Source organism: Pithys albifrons, chromosome 3 (genome assembly GCF_047495875.1).
Source record: "Pithys albifrons albifrons isolate INPA30051 chromosome 3, PitAlb_v1, whole genome shotgun sequence".
NCBI lineage: Eukaryota > Metazoa > Chordata > Aves > Passeriformes > Thamnophilidae > Pithys > Pithys albifrons.
The window spans coordinates 27,293,880-27,314,007 of record NC_092460.1 but is presented as its reverse complement, the minus strand read 5'-3'; the positions used below and the strand labels follow the sequence as shown (position 1 = coordinate 27,314,007).

Here is a 20,128-nt window from a genome sequence, read left to right as displayed (position 1 = left end):
AGATACAATCTCTCTCCCAGGGATGCCACCTGCTTTCTGTGTGATTGGAGAAAGAAGGTCACTAGTTGCTCCAGGTCTCAGCTGCCCAGCTGAGAATGATGCTGTCTCCCTCCTCTGCTTTTTCCAACTTGCTTGTTTATCTCACTAGCTTTTCAGCAGAGTAACATATTCTGCCTCTGTGCTGACCACAGTGAGTCCTGCTCTCAGCTGGGGCTTCTAGACACCAGTACGAGTAACAGAAATTATGTTCTCTTTATGCTGGTCTTCTCCATCCACGCTGCAGTGCCTGTGAGGTAAGATTAACAGCTCAAAACCCCAGCCAGTATAGATGAAGAACAAAGGAGTAAAGATCACTATGTGTGCTAAGTTGTGAAGTAAGTTTGAGTAGTATTTTTCTCCAGCCCTTCTGACTGGTGATCTATCTCATGCAAAGGTATTTTGGGACAAGGAGAATTTGAACTTATCTTTTAAGTCAAAGGGGTGAACAGAAAGCAGCTTTGCCTGTTTCCTTTGTGCCAAGCACATTGTGAATATTCTTAAGCATTGCCACAAGGATTAACATCTCTGCATTTTAATGTGCCTAGTGCTGGAATGTAGCTGGAAAGCAGAGCAGGCAGGAATGGTCTCTCCAGGCGGTAGGCTCTGCTAGGTGACTCTTTGAAGTGCTACTCAATGGCTTCTGTTACTTTTTATAATTTTTTTCCCCCTTCCCCCTTTTTTTCCTCCTCCTTCAACAGCTTCTGGAACAAATCCTGAAAGATCTCATGTTTCTTGGGGTTGCTAGACTGAACTCTTTTATCTCCAAATAGTTTTGCATGGCAGTGGTATTAAAAAAAAACAACACAAAACAAAAACCCCATGTGGACAGAAGTACAGAGTTTGATGTTTACTTTGGATCATTAACCTGGTCTGCAAATTTGATTTGATCTCTCCTTTTTTTTGTTCCTCCCCTCCTCTCTCTGTGTAATTTCAGAGCCTGCAAAGAGACGCTGTCTTTTGCTGCTTCGGGATCCCAGCAAGAAATGGGAGTCTGATGGATTGTAAATGCACCTGCTTTGTTTAAAGCCCAGCCAAACAGATAAGTGCCCTTTTAATTATCTCAGAACGATGTTTTAGGCACAGCTGTGCGCAGCATCTCTCTTCAGTTGGGTTTCAATTCGGTGAGCCTCTGTGTGTCACCCCTGCAATGAATGCTCTGTGGTTCTCATTTCAGCTGAGAAATACCAGATGATGTTGGTATTTCACGTTAAGGTAATTAATTGGTGTCTGAGGGAACTGCAGCTGACGGGTTGGGAAGATCCCAGGGGTCTTTCCCAGCTCCTCCAGAGCCACTGTCTCCAGCAGCCCTGTGAGGTTCTGGGACTCTGAAGAGCAGCTCTGTGGGACCAGACGAGGCTGATGTGACCCATCTGAGCCTTAAAGGAGTCCTCTGGGACTCATTACAGGTTTAATAACTAAACTTGGCTGGTTTGAATCAGAAGATGTTTGTGTAGGCTTGGTGTAATCTCAGAGAAACCAGCTCATGCTGCTGACAGGAAAGAGGAATTTCTGCATGTGCCAGGCATGTGTGCAGAGAAAGTGATAACCCCTTCTTCCTCCTGCCAGTTTCCAGGTGGGAAAATAGCTGGGAATGGGGGAGAAAAGCCCTTGATTTTACTGAGTATACACAAGGCATGATGCAGAGAAGTATCATGGGTGAGTGGTAACAAGAATTGTCCCCTCAAAGTTATTGGGACATTTATATTTATAGGTGGACAATACTGACTATCAAGGAAGTGATTTCTGGCTGCTTAGATCTGCTTCTGTAGGGGGCCACTGTCTCCTTGCAGACGCACCACTGAAATTACAAAATAATTCAAGAAATCCAGTTTAAAAAAGGTATATATAATTTATGTGTATTTGCAATTTACTGCATTAGAATAATGAAAAAAACAAGCACTGAAGCTGAGTGTGAGAGCATTGGTGGGGATGTGTGTCAGGAGGCTTGACAGGAGCTAAATTATCTACGCCAGGCTTGCCTTGCCTGCTCTACCAGGGGTAATTAGCAGTGTGAAATATCTGTATTACTGATACAAAAACTACAGACAGGTTTGATGCAACAAAATAGACTGTAGTGACTGCTATGAATTCATCTTACCTACCTGAGCAAAAGGTGAGTTTCTTGGTGCAGGTGCCAGCCCAGGACTGAGAGAGATGGGAGAGACAAGGTAGGAAAGTGGGAGGTTGTGGGAGAGAACAAGGTTTGGATCAACTCATGTGATCACTGAAGTGTCTGAAGTTCCCTCTTTTCTAGGAAAAACTGGGCTGCTCCTATTACCAAGAAAGTTTTTACATTAATAGAAGAAATGACATGCCTGATAATAATGACTATGCCCTGTTTTACAATTGTAAGCAAACTTCAATATTTTGAGAGCAAAAAGGTTTGACACCATATTAAGAAACACTGATGAAATTGAACTCCAGCGAGAAATAAAAGGCTTGTTCATTCAGGAAGTGTGGATAGGAAGTAAAAAAGGTTGAATCATCTCTGTCCAACTATTGCAGCTTAATGTTTTTTAACCTCAGAGGTTAAAATATCAATGTCAATGTCATCAATGTCTTAACTGTTACATTTGCAACTTTAAATCTGTTTTCTGCCAGCAAGCTGAAATCAATGTACCCTCAAATTAGGTCCCATTAAATTAACCCTAACCTGGCCAGTTCTAGTCTGGGCATCTAAGTCAAATTTGGAAATCATATCCTGAAATGTGGCACAAACCTTATAATGCTCTATGCTGCTTGACAGAGTAGTATGAAAAACACAACACCTCTTGGGAGCTGTACTGATGTGAGAGATAATACTGAATGTGTTCTGTGCGCTTGTGTTTGTTTGGTGCGTCCTGCAGTTGAGTGGAACACATTCAACAGATTTCTGAAAAAAAATCTTGTCCAGAAAAGATCCTCGAATCCCAAACTCCTCGTCTTACAGGTGAGCCTTGAGGACACTTGGGAGAACGTAGCTCCTGAATGCATGACCTTCCCCTGTGATTAGAAGAAAGCCATGGGCAAAGACAAAAAAGAAGAGGCCATCTTTCTGAGGAAAAAGATAACTTTGCTGCGGGCATTCTCGCTCCTCATCGGCAGCATGGTTGGCAGTGGCATCTTTATCTCCCCAAAAGGAGTACTGCAAAACTCCGGCAGTGTGGGTTTCTCCCTGGTCGTCTGGTTTGCCTGTGGGCTCCTCTCAATGTTTGGTGAGTGGTGAGCTTTGTCAACCTTTGCTTAAGCACCTAGAAGGTGAGGGGAGATGCCATATGTTTGTGTATAAAAAGTTGGGAAATGAATAAAACCAAAATTCCCAGTTCCTACTCCAACAGAAACAAAGATTTAACAAGCTGGGGAGTGGTCACCAGGGTCTTTAGTTCAAATGATTCCCCTGGAGTGATTGACAAAATTCCAGTACTTATGGTCTGTGAATATCAATTCATGTACAAGTCCAGGGCAGAGGAGTGACAGTGACTGCAGATGGAGATAGGATTGATTCAGCCTGGGAGAAAATGAGGGGACTCTTTCTATGAGGTGCAAGGGAGATGTTGGCACCTAAAAGGGAATCAAAGGGCTGTGCAGCACTTTCTATATACTGTGAAAGGGGCAGAAAGGGACAGTGAATATGCCATGTGGGATCCCCTTTCTGTTGGAGAGAATAGTGAAGCACTAGAGCTGAGTGCCTGGGGAACCACCAGCAAGGGGTGGGGGTGTGGGTATCTGTCAGAAATGCTGTGGATACCTCTGATGCTGTTGTGGATCAGATCAGTTCAGCCCCATGTTGTGTGCATTACCCTTGGCTTGACTTCTGGCATTTAATACCAGTCTTTTCTCATGAAGGGTTGTCTTTTTGTGACAGTTTCATTCTGGTTCTGAAAAAATACAGCTCTAAAAGTTACAATGGATAAAAAACACGGTTTTTAGTTTCTTTCATTAACTGTATAAAATCACCATCCCAAAACCTCTTTAAAGGTGCTATTAGGACAACTGCAAGATTTCTCACCCAGGAGGGAAAGCTGATGCTTATTACCGTGGGAGACTTTAACATTCATTTTTTGTCATAACTTAGGAAAAAAAAAAACACACACAAGAAAGGAGAAATACTCCATGTGAAAAAAACCCACTTTGACACTAACATGTACATGCAAGGTTAGGAATCAAGATGTTCAATTGCTAATATTGAAACAAGTGTGGTTCTTACACTCAGTGTATGTGTATGTGTATTTCCCATTGTAGCCTCTGTGTGGTTATTTCATGATTTATATATTTTTGCTTAAAGGAAATCTTACAATATAATGTGAGTATGGTGTTTCTTTTAACCAAGCAGAGCAATAAATGATAATGTGTGTGCTAATCACATAGCCCAACCTCTGCACTTGGAAAGGTTTCTTTCTCTGCTGCATCCTTTGATAGACTGTGCTGGAAGAGCCTTGGGAGCCTCTTTATAAAGCTATTGTAATTTGTAGCTGAATTTGGGATTTTTTTCTTCCCTTTTATCAGCTTGATGACCTCCCCTGATCATTTCTCTGACACTTTTTTTCAGTGTAACAAAAAAGGCTTGCTTTCTTTTATGCTTTCTTTTTTCTTTCAAGTGGGGCATTGCAAGTCACATTGCATGAGTTCAGCAAAGCACTTAAATGCATGCTTGAGTCATGTAAAGAGACCCACTGAAAAAAATGAGGAGAGCTGTTTACCTACATTTGACATTTTGAACAGGGATTCTGCACAAATTTCCCAACAGAAAGGCAGGAAAAATTGAGGTTGTCACCTTTGGCATGACGTGAATATGACATGATTGCCACAGGACTTGGAGGCATGGCCATATCACCACCAGGTTCCTCTGCGCTCTCCCTCCATGACCACCTGAGCTGGGGGAAGAAATGGAGAGCACAGACAGAGATGGTCTCACTCCACAGGGTCACATCCAACAGTGCTCAGTCCTACTGTGAGTAGAGTCACACTCAAAGAAGAGAAGTGTTTCAGAATTTCTTTTGATGAGCAGAGGATACTTGACCTAGCAAGTGAATCCAGTGTAGGCAGTGCTTAAGAATCCTACTTAGAAAAGTACAAATGCCGTGATGAATTGCTCTGTAGAGGAAACACAGATAGGATATATATTTGGGGTTTTTTAGCAGAGCCATAAAGGTTTCTGTGCATTTCCCTGAAAGTTTTAAGCTCTCTTCTCTGTTAAGCCTCTCCCAGGGTTTCTCATTGTGCCCTGGGGCAGGGGCAGGGAGGTGTAGAGGTGCTGGTCAAGGCAGGAGTGGGCAGTGCCCAGCTCTGTTGGTGCACTTGTGTGTGAACACGTGAGAGGAGACCAACTGAGACTCTCATGCTTACACTTCCCTTGCTCTGCCCCATCATAGCTGTATTTTCCCCTGATGCCAAGTCTCCCCTCCAGAGATACCCTTCTAGGTCCTCTATTCAGTGTCTTCAAATGAGGGAAGGGATTTATGTGAAGATGCAAGATAAGGACACAAGAATGTGCTCCTTGATCAAAAACATGATTGGACTGACCAGTTCAGCCATGGCCTGTTGGCTGAGCTGCTGTAGCTTCCTTGTAAACACCATTTCACTAGTCTAACTGTGAGAAGAAGTGAAAATCCAGGGTATTTTTCAAAGGAAACCCCTTGTAGTTTAGTGCAACGTTTCTGTCAGAGACCTTTCCTCTTCTATAGAAAAGTTGTATCGTTAATCATAAAATACAGAATTTCTTTCCATCTGACAGGTAAGTCAACTACTCCAAAACTTAGTTCAAAAAAACTGTTGCGCACAAAAGTAGGGAAGAGTGGTTCTGTTAAACCCCTTTTTCTTCCTCTAATTTGCTACTTATTTTAAATGGATTCATTCAATCCCTAAAAAGTCAAATAGAAAAGGGAAAATCCATGGGATGATTTGCTTGGGACACTTCTACTTGAACTTTTCCAGGTGCCTTGAGTTATGCAGAGCTCGGAACCAGAATCACCAAGTCTGGAGGACATTATATCTACATTTTGGAGACCCTAGGGCCTCTGCCAAGCTTCTTATTCCTGTGGGCAGAGTTTTTTGCCATCAGGTAAGACATTTTGTTTGTTTACCTTTTCCTGGATGCAGTGACAATGCAAAAACCCAAAAGTTTTGATGCCAGGTGACAGTCTAAGCAGTTTGCAAAGGAGAGTAGAAACAAGCTGAACAATTTTTAAAGAGTTTCCAGTGCTAAAAGGAAGAAGGCATAAAATAAGTCAGAGTTATGTATGTTTAATGTGTTTTGTACTTGAAGAATATCACTCTTCTCCCCTGGCAGCTGGTATCCCCCAAGAACCATGGTATTTTTCAGAGACTGACAATAGATGCCAGATTTATTTCAGATCTTCTGGTTTCATTGTGAAACTTTTTTGGAAAACACCTTTCTGGCTTAGCCACAAGTCAAGCAATTTAGAATATTGCTAATGACTTGGGGTTTTTAACAGTTAAAAGAAAGTCCTCACTTCTCAATAATTTGTGTCCTTCATGTAAGCAGAGATGAAGCAGGACATATGAACTAGACTGCATTGCTCAGTATGATTAATCTCAACTTTTGCTTTCAAGATGGGAATTAATCTCTTTGCAACATGTGATTTTTAACCCATTTACTGAGAAGAAACTGTGAAAAATACTGTAGGAATTCACCATCTGTATGGGTGAGCAGGATTAAGCCAGGTGGAGGAACTTACCCCTCTTCCCAAGTTTTGTGCAGTTTTACTTCATGCCATTTTTCAGCTGTGTTCAGCCTGGTTTGTGCTGAGCTCCCTCCCCCACCCCCTCCAGGCCTGCCAACAGCGCTGTGGTTTCCTTGGCATTTGGACGGTACCTGCTGGAGCCGTTTTTTGCGCCCTGTGCAGCCCCTGTCCCTGCAGTGAAGCTCGTGTCTCTCCTGGGGTACTGTAAGTACGACATTTATGGGACTGTTGGTCCTGGAGCCACTCTGCCCCAGACCAGGGTCATCTGAGATAACTGGGGGATCTGGGTCATGTCTTACCTCCTTGGCTACCCAAAACTTTCTGATTTAAGGTGATGGGTTTGGGCCACTATATTCTCAAAGAGGGGGAATGAGCCTCCCTGTTGGCCAGCTGGAGCCCTAGGTCAGGGGTATTTTGTGAGGTTCAGGAGCAGAAACTCTTCATGTGTAATTGTGCAAATGCCACCTGAGTAGAGGGGGTAAGGCTCAAGGTTTTGAACTCCTTGCCTTGTGCATCCAGCCTGTGAAACTGTCCTGCCTGCTGTGGATTGGTGTGTGCTGGCACAGAGAATGCTGTGAAGTGGATCTGCTGAGGTGTTCCGGCACTCTCACACCTTTCCCTCAGGCAGGTGTGGATCACCCAGCAAGAACCAGTCTCCTGGTTTCTTTCATGGGCATAACTCAGCTCTCCCTTCAAATGTTGTACACTGGGCCACACTTGAATGTTTTCTAACATCTCTCACCCTGAGCATCCTCTCTAAGGCATAAAGATGCAGCCTTGTCCTTGGCATCCCTAGAGCAATGATCCTGTGTGTGTTGAATATGAGCTACAGCTGCAGCAGTGTGGTCTTCTCTCCAGACATGGTCCTCACCCTCAATTCCTGGAGTGTCACCTGGAGTGCCCGGCTGCAGACTGTTCTCTCTGTCATCAAACTCCTGGCTCTTGCACTCATCATCGTGCCAGGGATGATGCTCCTGGCTCAGGGTAGGTGTTGCTGCTGCATGGCTGAGGGAGGGTGCTAAATGCGCCCACTTGACACAGCTTTTATCAGTCCCAAGCAGCAAGTGTGGTGCTCATTTACCTGGCAGGAGCTCTCTATGTCCATGTGCTGGATGTGAGTTAGCTGGGAGCTGAGACCAGTGTAGTTGTCTCTAAGCTACATCATTGCATTGGGCTGATGCACCTGACTTGGTGCTGCTTTCTCCAAAACTGAGTGGGTTTTGGTGCCTGAGACTGTGTGATCCTACTCAGGGTCAGACAGGCACCTTGCTCTGCAGATGGTCTTTCTTTGCTGTCAGACTTTCCTGTTTCCAGTGTGGCTCAAAATCTTTCCAAAGCAGCACAAATTTGATGGACATTAGGGATGTGTGACAGCATCCCATGCTGACCTGAGCCAGGCACAGCTGTGTAATGAGTTACCAGCCCTCAGTTGAGCCCTGGTAATGGCATCTCTAACCCTTCTGTGGCTTATGCTAATGTTTTTTCCTCCAAATCCAGATGGGCAGTAATTAAGTGAACTTACAATGGACTCCTGCAGGCTTGCATGCTCATATTCAGAGTGGGGGCTAAAAAACCCTACCAGTAGAATCTTCTAGGAACAATACAGGGTATTGGCTTTAATCCAAGCCTCAGTTTATAGAAAAACCCAAGGCATTCCCTCTCAAGGGATGAAGTCTGCTGCCTCTTCATGCTATTACCTTCCTCTACAGAGAAAACACCACAGGCAGTGGACTCCATGTTCGTGTTTCTTTCTGATGTCTGTAGTTGGCTCCTTTGAACATGCAAAGATCCCTTCAGGCTGGCAGAGCTTCTGAACTGAAGGACTGCCCTGCAGCTAGAAATCCTGAGCCATTATTATTAAGAATGCCTTCAAATGACAATCTGGAGCCCTGGCACCAGTCCTCCAGTGGGGAGGATAAGTGCTGGTGACATCTGGAGGGAGAATCCACCAAGAGACCCCAGTATGACAGGTTGTATTTAATGTGACTCACAAGGGACTCTAAATCACTCATTATTTGCATTGCAGACAGTAAATCTGTTTTATGCACCATCACTTATCAGCCATCATTTTAGAACAGAAATAGTGTATCCTAACAGGCCCACTTCTATAGCTTGGGTTAGTTTTCTTCAACTCTATTTTCACTTTGATTTAATTTATTTATGCTTAAAAATCAGTTTTGTGCTTTTAAAGCATTGTGCCTGATTTCCCTGTCTTGTTCTGCTTTTTTGTGGTTGCACTTTTGTCTTTTCCTCTGCCCCTACCTTCTCTTTGGCTCAGGTTTATTTTAGAGACTTTCTGGGCCAGAATTTCAAACCCAAGTACCCAAATCTCATCACTGAACTTCTTGCAGAAGCACCTCCACAGAAGTGGCCTCACTTTCTCCGTGTGCTCCATACCATTTCATCCCTTTCCTGGTGAAGCCTGACTAGGCAAGCTTCATACTTCTTACTTTTAAAGAGACTATAATATGGAAAACTTGAATATAGATATGGAACCATGCCTTGGGCCACCCAAATTTGCAAATGTTGGAAATGCAAGTATTTTTTTATTGCGTTTGAATGAGGGCCCATTAGGTGGTTCTCTCTTCCCTAAGTTTTTTTCCTTTTTTTTTTTTTGAGTTAGAGAAAATCCTGAGTTTGGGGGATTTTTGTTATGTTTTGTTTTGTAATTTCAAGCTCGGAACTTGTAGGGAAATTGGGGGAGTTGGAAAAATGGGATCTCTCTCTGAGCCACCTCTACTTTTTAAATTTTACTTGCTTTGCCCTTTGTGTCCTTCTCCCATGGGCGAGCGCCAGTGGCTGTCAGGGCCAGTGGGCAGGGAGCCTGCCTGGACAGAGGGGCCAGGCTGGCAGTCCCTACTCCTGTTCCCTCCTCCAGCCTGGTTCCCATGCTCTGGCCAGTGCAGGGCTGGGGTCAGCACTCCGGCAGTGGGAACAGGAGGGAGCATAGTGAGAGCTGAGTTTGCCGCCTCGCTGGTTGCACCACATCAAAGAGGAGTGTGTGTCCAGCTGCTCAGGAGGCTGAGGAGGGAAGATGGGGGTCAACCCAGAAAATTAATTTTGGGCCTAAAGAAAGGACAGGACTACGTGAGTCCTCTCATCTCCACACTCTCCTGTTCCCATAGCAGGCTTTATTGGAAACAAGCAGCTGTCACTGTGGCCCTTCCTGAAATGTTTCCCATAGCTGGACAAGGGATAGATTTTTTTCTATCATTGTGGGAAGTAAATGTATTAGCAACAGCACTGCAAATTAAAGCACTGAAACAAATCTGAATATCTGGCTCCAAGGAAGTCACACGCACTCTTCCCAGGTCTGGGCACAGAGAAGGAAGCCCGTCTCGGACATTTCCCTGCTCCATGTCTATTGTTTATGTCCTCTGCAGGCCACACCGAAAACTTCCAGGATGCTTTTGACAGACAGTCATTGGTTTTGGATAAGCTTCCCCTGGCTTTTTACGCAGGCATGTTCGCATATTCAGGCTGGTAGGTGGAATGGGAGGGCGCTTCGTGGGCAGCAGACAGGTCCCTCAGCATGACTCAAACTGACTCCCTATGTTTTCCCACCGTGCAGGTTTCAGGCCAGTTTTGTGCGTGAAGAGTTGGTCAGACCTGAACGGTAAGGCTGGGAAGAAGTTGTCTTGGGTTAGCAGATTCTGGGATATCGTGCTTTCCCAAATGCAGTATGGGAGGAATAACTTTGTGGGTTCACCTAATCAATGCCAGGTACAGTCTGCAGTAATACTGTGCATAACAAGGGGTAGCAGCTTGTTCTTTGTGTGTCTGTCTTCCCCTTTCTTGTAGAAATATCCCCCTGGCTGTCATCATCTCCATGATTACGGTAATTGTGGGGTACATGCTCACCAATGTCTCATATTACACAGTCCTGGGAACACAAGATGTTCTGGCTTCTCCTGCTGTGGCTGTGGTGAGTTGTTATCCCTACTCTTATCTCTTCAGTGTGATCAGCTTATGCTGTGGTCATGGCAAGATTTTCAGAGGCAGTTTTCCTATAAAATGCTTTGTTGCTTTATAATTTCTCTGGATTACTGTGCAATAGTAACTTCTTTTAGTCTCATCTAGAAGATAAATAACCTGCAGATGACAGTAGGAAAAGCGAGATTTATGAGTTATATGTGACTCCTCCAGTGGAAGAAGTTTTCTTTCTTTTGAACCTGATGTCACCTAGACATCACTGCATGTTCCTAAAGTCAGGCTTGCTCTTCCTCCAGAGCTTTGTGCAGCGAGCCTTCAAAAGCCTGATCTCTGTGGTCCCTGTCCTTGTCGCCCTGTCCTGCTTTGGAACAATGAATGGAGGAATCTTCACATTTTCAAGGTCACATCCCTATGAATTTATTATTCTTTTGGCTTGCTGAATCAGAGGGAAGCATCAGCAACCTCTGCAACTCTCCATCCACACAATGGAATTTTAGACAGTTTTGTGGGAAAACCAAGACTTTTAACTCTCATGTTGTCAGCTACAGGATGGTCCCCATTGGCTAAGATTCTACCCTTTCTATTGGTGGCCAGGCCTAGACTTTGCTATCTAGGTCTGGTCACGAAGACTTTTATTTTCTTCCCCCCACACTTCAGTTTAAATTCCCAGTTTAAAGAGAAATGTCAATGTTTCTGGTGAACTAGAAGATTTGTTGATGTTGGCAGCTGCTCAATGAGACTGAGTCTTCTTTCACGGGGTTCACCCAGCTGTGCTGCTGCGGGGCACAGGGTCCCTCTGTTGTGAGGATCTCTGGCCAAAGGCAAACTCTCCCTTGAGGACTTTGCTTTGAGGTCAGTGAAATGTTATTGGGATGGGCTGTTCCCAAAGCAACAGTCAAGGTTCAACAACTCTTGTTTTAGCAATAAGAAAAACTTTTTTCCATGGAAAAATTAACTTGCCAGCTTCACTGTCCACCACGCTTTGTGTCCTTATGGGCGCTTTGAGATTGGAGAGGAAGACAGAACTCACATAAAAGTATGTTGTGCTGGTCCTAAGGAGCTGTGTGAACTCTCTGGAGTGGGTCCTGTTTCACAGCTTTGATTGCTGAAGGAAAAATCAGTTGATATGAAAGGAATGTTTCATAGCATGAAAGCTAATGAGTTATTTGATCCACGACCCTGAAGTCCTGTATTAAATACAGGTGTGGAGAATGCTTGCTGCTAGTTGTTCTAGATAGTGGTTTCCTTTGAGGATGAGAAGTCTCTGCACAGCACAGAGGTTCTTCATGTCCCCTATCGCCTTTCTCTCCCCCCATCCTGGCATCATTAACATAATCACTGCAGAAAGTCCATATAAACATTGATGGGGCCTCCCTGGCTGCTTGCCAGCCACACCCCTGCAAAGCCACAGAGACAGCAATAAAACCAGTTGTACACTTGTGCCCCAGCTGCTCTGGGCCCTGCTCCAGCCCAGCTGATGATCTGTCATGGTTTGCTTGTGGATATTAAATTTATAAAATTGGATGCAATTGCCTTCTCCCTAATTGTCCTTTCATGAGTCAAAGGAGGTATGGAGGCAGGGAGCTCTCTGCTCTTGTTTTGTACCTGATTTTGTGTGTAGCTGGCCTCTTGGCAGTGTGACAAAATACATTTTCCAATAGCTGACCTGAGGATTGAAAATCCTCTCTTATTTGAGGAAGTTGCATTTTATTTTTTCTATATATATTTTTTATATATATAAATATAAGCATCAAGACCGACAATTCCTTTTCATAAACTCAACAGCTTCTCTTATAAAGGACTGAAATTTGTCATCCTTTCAGTTTCTTTCCATGGAAAAGACTAACCCCTTTTCTGATGGTAAGAGACTTTCTTGCTTCTGTTTCCAGCCTGAACTCACAGTCACTTTTGTCTCTGCTAATGAGCCACCCAAGGCGATGCTGCCAGCACTCCTGATGGTGGGCTCTGCTCTGTGTTGAACTAACTGGTCCTGGGAGAGATATGGGAACTCAGCATTGGGTTTTTCTTCCAAATGCCCCACAAAGTCGAGTTCTGGGCAACCTGGTCTAGTGAACAGTGTCCTTGCCCATGACAATGGGGTTGAACTTAAATAATGTTTAAGGTCCCTTCCAATCCAAACCATTCTGTGATTCTCTGAAAGTGTAGATAAAGACAGAACTATGGCCTTGACTAGGAGACCTGTGCTGAGGAGGGGGGGTGGGTGCCTTGTGGGTGCCTCTTGTTAGTTCAGTGACTGATCTCATTTCTAGTCTAGGATGCTAATGCATAGGGCTCTCTGTCTTTTCCTAGGACTCTGTTTGTGGCTTCCAGGGAAGGACAGTGGCCTCCTCTCTTCTCTATGATCCACATTCGAAGGCATACACCCCTTCCCTCTGTCATGTTAATGGTAAGGAGATCTGGCTATTTGAACATGCTCTGTTCTTGCAGATTTGGCTCTCCTGCAAAGACTGGACAAGCTGAGGAGTTTTAAAGGTTGTCTGAGACACTAATTCAACCTCTGAAAAATAAAGAATGTGAGATATAGGAAATGGCTGCACAGTATTATGTCCCCTTGAGCCAACAGTGGTATCCAAATGCACTACCTTGAAGTCCCTGCCTTATAACCTTGGACACGTTATTTAAAAGTACTGTCCCTACCATCTGCCACAGTTGTTGCTTGATATTGTCTCATGAAAACACATCTGCTAGGCTTTGGCTATTTGGAAAATAAAAATTCTCAGGTGTGGTGGAAATGCAGGGAACGAACATTTGCAGAGATGGTCTTAGTTCTGGTTCGTTTGGCGTTTTGAGTTTTTTTATGGCAATGATCCAGCTTCCTTCTAACTGTGCTGCAGCACCTCTTGCAGCTTGGCTGACTTGCTGGAAACTTAGCAAGTGTCTTTGCAGGTAGCCCATGTACTGACAGACTTTTGGATCATGAATGTTTCAATTGCCCTGCCCTGATGCTCAAAGATGCTGCTGATCTTAAAAAGATTGCTCCTTTTGGTACCACAACACAAGAGTGTGTTTAGGCCTTTCGCCTCAGTCTGTGACACCTTTTGTAAAGCTATCTGATCTCGGAGATGTTGGGGCTGTGAAGTAGCTGCCTGGGGCTGCAGAGAGGCTGGAGGAGGTGACCCATATTACCCTTTCTAGTCTGATGACCATAGCAAGGTTTTAATGGCTGTATTTCATTTTCACAATGTACAGTTCCCTTTGGTCACTGCCATGGTATGTGTCGGAGATATCTACCATCTACTGAACTTCTTCAGCTTTTCCCGATGGCTCTTCATAGGATTAGCCACCCTCGGGCTCATTGTCCATCGCCACCGTCACCCGGAGCTGCACAGTCCATTCAAGGTAATGCACATGGCAGGCTGGAATGTGCAGGCTTGTCAATTCTTTCCTTTATTTGCTAGTAATTAGAGCATTACATGGTCATAATTTTGTTTCAGTTCTAAGGGATCTCAATCCCTGATGCTCAGTAAAGGCATGTGAGGAAATCCTGAAATGGTTTGGTGCACCCAAACAACCAGATGTGGTAAATCCTATAAAGCTGGTTCTCTGTGATGTCACCAGCCACATCAGTTAGGAGACTACTTTCTCCAGGGGACAAAGTTTCAGGCTGGGAACTGGGATACATACAGAAAGCAGTTCCCACACTCAACTCTTGGGGCCTACAACGAGGGACCCTTGCCTGGATGTTCTTTCAGTGGTAGATAAGTCTCAGCAATAGGTGGGAAGAGGAGTGTGTCAGGCTTGGGTAAAAAAGAGTGGCCCAGAGGGGTCCTGGGAGCAAACCTGACTTGAGGGGAATCATCTGCTGGCGGAGAAGTATTGTGTAGTATAAAGCAGTGGGCCCCTCTGGTGGCCCTTCTTAAGCTGCTGGGTGCTGAGGTCCTCCACATGTCAGCTGGAGTTGGTGCTGGAACAGCTTTCTTGCGCTTGGGGCACCTTTCCCACTGCTGGATAATGTGCAGAAGGCATTTGGTTGGGGCAGTGCTCGAGGTGGGCACAGTTTGTTCCTGTCTCTGCACAGTGCCTCCAGCCAGCTCCTGGGCAGGAGACAAGACCTCCAAGGCCTGGGCACTGGGCAGCTGGTCAGCAAGAACCTTGGGGGACAGGAACACTTCCTGTGGCTCCCAGGGCTCCTCACTGAGCTACGTGCATCCTGATGCAAAGTTTGGGGCAATTTTTTTTTTTGGTCTTTGCTGTAGACAGAGCATTTAGCAGAAACCTGGAAGCTTCCCAGTTTGTTGTCTGGCTGCACTCATGTGTACCTCCAGAACCAGACTATAAATAAGTTTTTGCATTTTCTTTCAAACCAAGCTTCTTATGGGGAGGCTTATTAGTGGATGGCACTGCTGGTGGTTTCCTTTGCTGAGATTTTGCCCCGTTTTGTTTTGGGCAGAGATTCAGAATTTTAACGGCTCGTAAATGCCGGTTAAGAGAGAGAGGGAAATACTGGCCTTTTGGTCAGTGCGGTTGATTTCCACCCCTCTTCTCTCTGATTTTACCACCACTTGAAACCCTCAGCCCAGTTCTCTGCAGGAGGAATCGCTGCTTGCAGGTGGCACGGGGTCGTGCTGCGCTCTAGTGGCCGGACACAGGCTGGCTCCCGCCGCCAAGGAGAACCAAACAGCACACACGTGCGACTGTGCTGGTACTTATTCTCTCTATAGCGTTTTGGAAATGGTGAGCAAACACCGATCAGAGCAGGGAGAAGTCCTCTCACATACCTCAGATGCAGATGTGCAGCAAGAGTGCACACAGGCAGAGAGGCTGGCAAGGGGATGCACCAAACTGGAAAGACAGCTAGAGCACCAAATTTTGATGGCTGGATGACTGCCTTATCTAGAGCAACTGATCTCTTTTAGCTTGGCATGGTGAGCATCCAAAATAGGATCTTTATTACTAGAAAAGAAATTGTCATCCAGATGAGATCAGCAGCTCCTTCATTCCATCAGCCATGGCGAGGAGTTACTTGGCTGAGTTTGGATCCAGAGATGGAGGGAGTGTTTCACAGTTTTCTTGTTTATTGAAGTCTTCTGATTTACTTTCCAAATAACCCAGGTGAATTGACTCATCCAACAGGGTATGGCCAAAGTGTTGAGTGCTGCTTTGCTCTTTCATCAGGGTGTTACTGTTCTTGGTGCAGGTATTATAGAGATAGGGAGTCTGGTTTATCCTATTTTAGTCGCTAAAAGTCTCAGACAAACTGGAGACAGGTCAAAACGAGTCAGGAGATTTATAACTAAAGAACAGTTTGATTCAAATTGTCATTTTTATTCTTGGCTTCAGATTTTCCACCAGCACTTGCCTTAGGTGGCAAGAAGGTATGTGTGCATGCACAGGAGCAGGGCATTCAGAGAGCAGTGGGGGATAGGTGACTTCTGTGCTTGCTTGGTTTCCAGTTGCAAGCAAGGTTTATATTGTGATACACATGAATATAGGAGGCATGCACCTCACAGAGCACACTGGGCTCTGAAGCTGATATGATTGTTCACAATCTCATTGTACAGAAACACTGTGCAGGACAGATATATGTTTCTTCTCATCTTTAGATGGAGAAGTAAACAGCATGTGCTGGCATGTGTGGAGGCTTATTTGCTACAGCCATCAGTTTTGCCTGGCAGTCTTCTCTGCTCTTTTCCCCAGGTTCCTCTGTTTGTTCCTGTCTCTTTTACGGTCATCTGCCTCTTCACTGTGGCAATGTCTTTCTACTCGGACCCTGTGAGCATTAGCATCGGATGCACCATGGTTTTAAGTGGTTTTCCAGTCTACTACCTCATAATTCATAGGCAGATGTCAGACCGTTGCCGTAACCTGTTCTGTAAGTGCGCATTTCACTTTCAGTATTGTGGACCTAAACACGCTCAGGAGTGGGGATGCCAGTTTGTTCCCAGGGCTCATATCTCTAATGCAAATTGCTCCATGACCAACAGACCTCATGAAACCTGAATCATGACCCGTAGCATCTCTTTGATGGCTTTCTCAAGGCCCAGTCTCTACAGCCAAATTTGTTTGAACAAAGACTTGGCTGAGGTCTGCCAACAGGGGAAAGAACGGAGAGCATCACTTTTGCACACCAGCCCTGGTTCCTACTAAACTTTATCTTATCTTTGAGATCACCAGCTCTGGGTCAAATATGTCTGAGACTGAGCAACAAGACCAAAAATTGGGATTGAGAGACTTATAGGCAGACACTGAATCCCTTGTTGTTAACAAACATAATGGCTCTAAGGCTGGGTGGTAGGAGAAGACAGTGCTGCCTGATGTCTGTCTGCTTGGTGAAGAGGCCAAGGTGGTTAGGGCACAGATGTGGCCATGTAAATGAAATACATCTCCACTCCATGCAATGTCTAGTACAGATTTCCTTTGCATGTAGCTCTGGTTTTCAGTCATATCTCAGGATTACCTCTAAACTAAGCTTCCTTCCTTTTTTTCTCCCACCCTTTCAGATTATCTTACACACAAACTACAGTTACTGCTGGAAGTTGTCCAACAAGAAATCAAGACTTACTGAGAAAACCGTCAGAACTCACAGGAGACAATAAAATCTACTTACTCCATTTCTGACACCTTTGATCCTTCCAAAAGCAGGCTATGCTTTTGTTCTTTTAGTCACTGCAAATGAGGATGAACCTGAGCCAAAACCTTGCTGCAAGTGTTCCTAAGCTTGCCAATTGGGATTGGGATGCACGTGTCACATCTGTTTCTGCCCTTTTCAAAAGAGCAGATTAGCTCTCTGAAATCAGCTTGCTTTGCCTACAGAATGTCTTTGAAACCAAGATACCAATTTTGCAGCCCCATCCTGAGTAAAACTGTGTATGTATACACAAGCAACATTTTATTTTCCTATCTTGGCAAATAGAGGAAGGGAGCATGTTGCAGTGCTTAGAATCCAATGCATGGAAGCCATGTATTATGCAAGTTTTAAACTGAAGTGCTGTAGTAGCCGTGCTATGAACAAGCATTATGAAGGGAAAAGGGGTGGGGAGAGGAAATTAGAAATAAGGCATAATTGGAAAGGAGGAGGGAGGCAGGGGGATAAAATTTTATTCACCAGAAAGTAGAGATTTAGGTTAATAAGAAGACATTTTAAAATAATTTGAAATCCAAATATTAATAAAGTGAGGTCAAAATGTTTTGCTTTGATTTTTCTATAAGCAGAATAAGGGGTATTTTGAGCTTTGAAATAATTGTTCAACTTTGAATTTTATTTTTCTGAAATGACATTTTAAAATATACAAACGCATTAAACAAAATCAGCTGAATATCTGCTGGAATATGACAGAATAGATCTTGTTCCCTCCCTCAAGTTCCCAATCGTACTACTCACCAGTCAGACTGAAAAAAGATCTGACCCAAATCTTGGCCAAAGTCCAGTGAAATACAATTTCTCCCTTAGTTAGATGAGACCACTGATGAGACCTGAGCAGATTCCTGAATCAGTGTGTCATTCAGTGCTACAAGAGGACATGAACAACTTCTTGTCAAAGCTTTAACTTCAAACCTGCGGGCAAATGACTTGCTGATTCAATACATAAATGCTCATTTGAACTAATGGCACAAGAAAGGTTTCTGTTATTGGATTACTTTGGTTTACATTATTAATGTAGTAATGTTATGTCCAGATAAAACAGACAGCAATTAGCTAGTTCCAGTCATGTAATTGTTAATCTTCTCCTAAAAGGTGGGAAGTAGCATGCTGAGTCTTCTCTAATGAGTGCTGGAGAGGTGAACAGCAGAATATGGACCATTTTTAATCTTTTGTATTCAGCATTTATGTACTTACAATAAAAACAAAGTACCATTTACAAATCCAATGTAATCTACTGAAACCTTTAAAAATTTGAAACTAAATAAGTTAGCTTTGGGGTTTTTTTGTTTTGTTTTGTTTTTCCAAAGCAATTGAGAGTCATTATTCTTGCTACAACTGCTTCCTGTTTCTGTGCTGAATTAAGCTGGGGCAGCAGCAGTGTGGTTGTAGGGCTCATTTCCGCACTTCCCCCTTCTCCAATCTAATTTACAAGCTGCTGGACATTTGTCCAACAGGAAATCCAGTCTTACTGAGAAAACCACCCAAACCTACATGAGAAGGTACTGGCTCTAAATGATAGTGTGGTTTCAAATGAAATCTGGAAATGTTTCCAGGAACCCAGACAAGAGTCGGTCCTTCCTCATGCCCAGCTTTGCAGAAACTGAACCCTTTGGCACAGCTTCCTACAGCACCCCATAGCTGGGACCTGGTGTGGGTGGCCAAGGAACCAATTTGCAGAAGACCTTTCAGAACCAGATGAGCCCCATCACCCTAATATTTCCTGAGTCCACCTGCTTTAAGTACTGGTTTGGGGGATTTTCCACATCTTGAGGTAGAAGCGTGAGGTGCTGCCAGCCCTGTCCCATGCTGCAAGACCCCTGTGAACACAGTGTGCCCACACCATAGGAGCAGTACTTCCACATCAAACCTTGGAGCAGTCTGAAACTGCAACAGAGCTGCTGTGTGTCTGCAGACAGGCACTGAGAAAGGGTGAGATGTCCTCTTACTGTTCATGTCCTCTGAAGAGAAAAAGTGAACAAGAATTCATGGGAGGAAACTAGGAAACCCTACATCGTGGACCATGGTTTTCTTATACAGGATAAATTATTTGACATATGCAGAGAAAGCACAGTTGTGTGCTTCTGCTGACTGTGCAGGAATATAATCTTGCAAGGCTATATATATGATCTCTGCTCCAAGACCTGTCAGATACTGGAAATACAGACAGATATAGTACCATGGTTGCACTGATAGTGAGAAATCAGAGGTTCAACAGTTCCACGGATGACATTGCAATTAAAAGAAAAAAAAAAAGAGACGTCCAGAAGGTTTCAGTTTACAGTGAACTCAAGTTTCCAGTTTGTGGTGAGTTGTTTGCTTTTAGAGAGGATGGTATGCTGCTCCCAGCAAAGCTATGTAAACATTTTTTACCATGCCAGAATGTTTCTACTAAAGCTATCCTTATGTATACTGAAACTTTTAGCTTCAGTTCACAAGAGTATTTTACTAAAGAATTCACATAAGCAAAAATGAAGCTGTTTCATAATTGCATTTATGCCCCTTTTTTTTTTTAATACTATGTCTATGAAATGCACTCAGAGGACACCTTTCCAGAATCTCAAACAGAGATTTATGTGTTTCAGCTGCTACTGACCTATTGTTACTGGATCATCATGGAATAAAAATATTTTGGGTAATTCAACTGAATGCAATCTGGGTAGCAAAAAAGAAATTAAAGCAATGTTTGTATCTGAACAAGTTTGTATATCAAGACTACCTTGGTCAATGGTTAACCTTTATGCTTTGGAGCTGGGAATCACTGTCAGGTTTTAAGACTGAAAGGCTGGAGGTCAGGTGGGAAAGCTCTTGACCCTTCTCTGGTTTCTGAGGGAAAACTTCAAGGTACAGGAATGCAAACACTTGGGACTGT

General features: G+C 44.1%; 1 protein-coding gene across 5 annotated transcripts; it reads left to right on the top strand.

Moving 5' to 3' along the window:
* Nucleotides 1–1,088: 1,088 nt before the first annotated feature.
* On the top strand, nt 1,089–19,947 carry LOC139670029 (cystine/glutamate transporter-like). Of its 5 annotated transcripts, none has more exons than XM_071551113.1 (14): nt 1,089–1,251; nt 1,751–1,878; nt 2,969–3,233; nt 5,953–6,079; nt 6,811–6,926; nt 7,581–7,706; nt 10,106–10,205; nt 10,294–10,338; nt 10,524–10,647; nt 10,952–11,055; nt 12,966–13,062; nt 13,866–14,015; nt 16,314–16,488; nt 17,117–19,947. In XM_071551113.1, the coding sequence occupies exons 3-14, from the start codon at nt 3,041–3,043 to the stop codon at nt 17,179–17,181; spliced, it is 1,422 nt and encodes a 473-aa protein (XP_071407214.1). In that variant the 5' UTR covers nt 1,089–1,251; nt 1,751–1,878; nt 2,969–3,040; the 3' UTR covers nt 17,182–19,947. The 5 variants fall into 5 exon arrangements, with proteins under 5 accessions (XP_071407214.1, XP_071407215.1, XP_071407216.1 ...); XM_071551114.1 differs by adding an exon at nt 2,294–2,387 and having other exon boundaries at nt 1,089–1,878; XM_071551115.1 differs by lacking the exon at nt 1,751–1,878.
* Nucleotides 19,948–20,128: the final 181 nt, after the last annotated feature.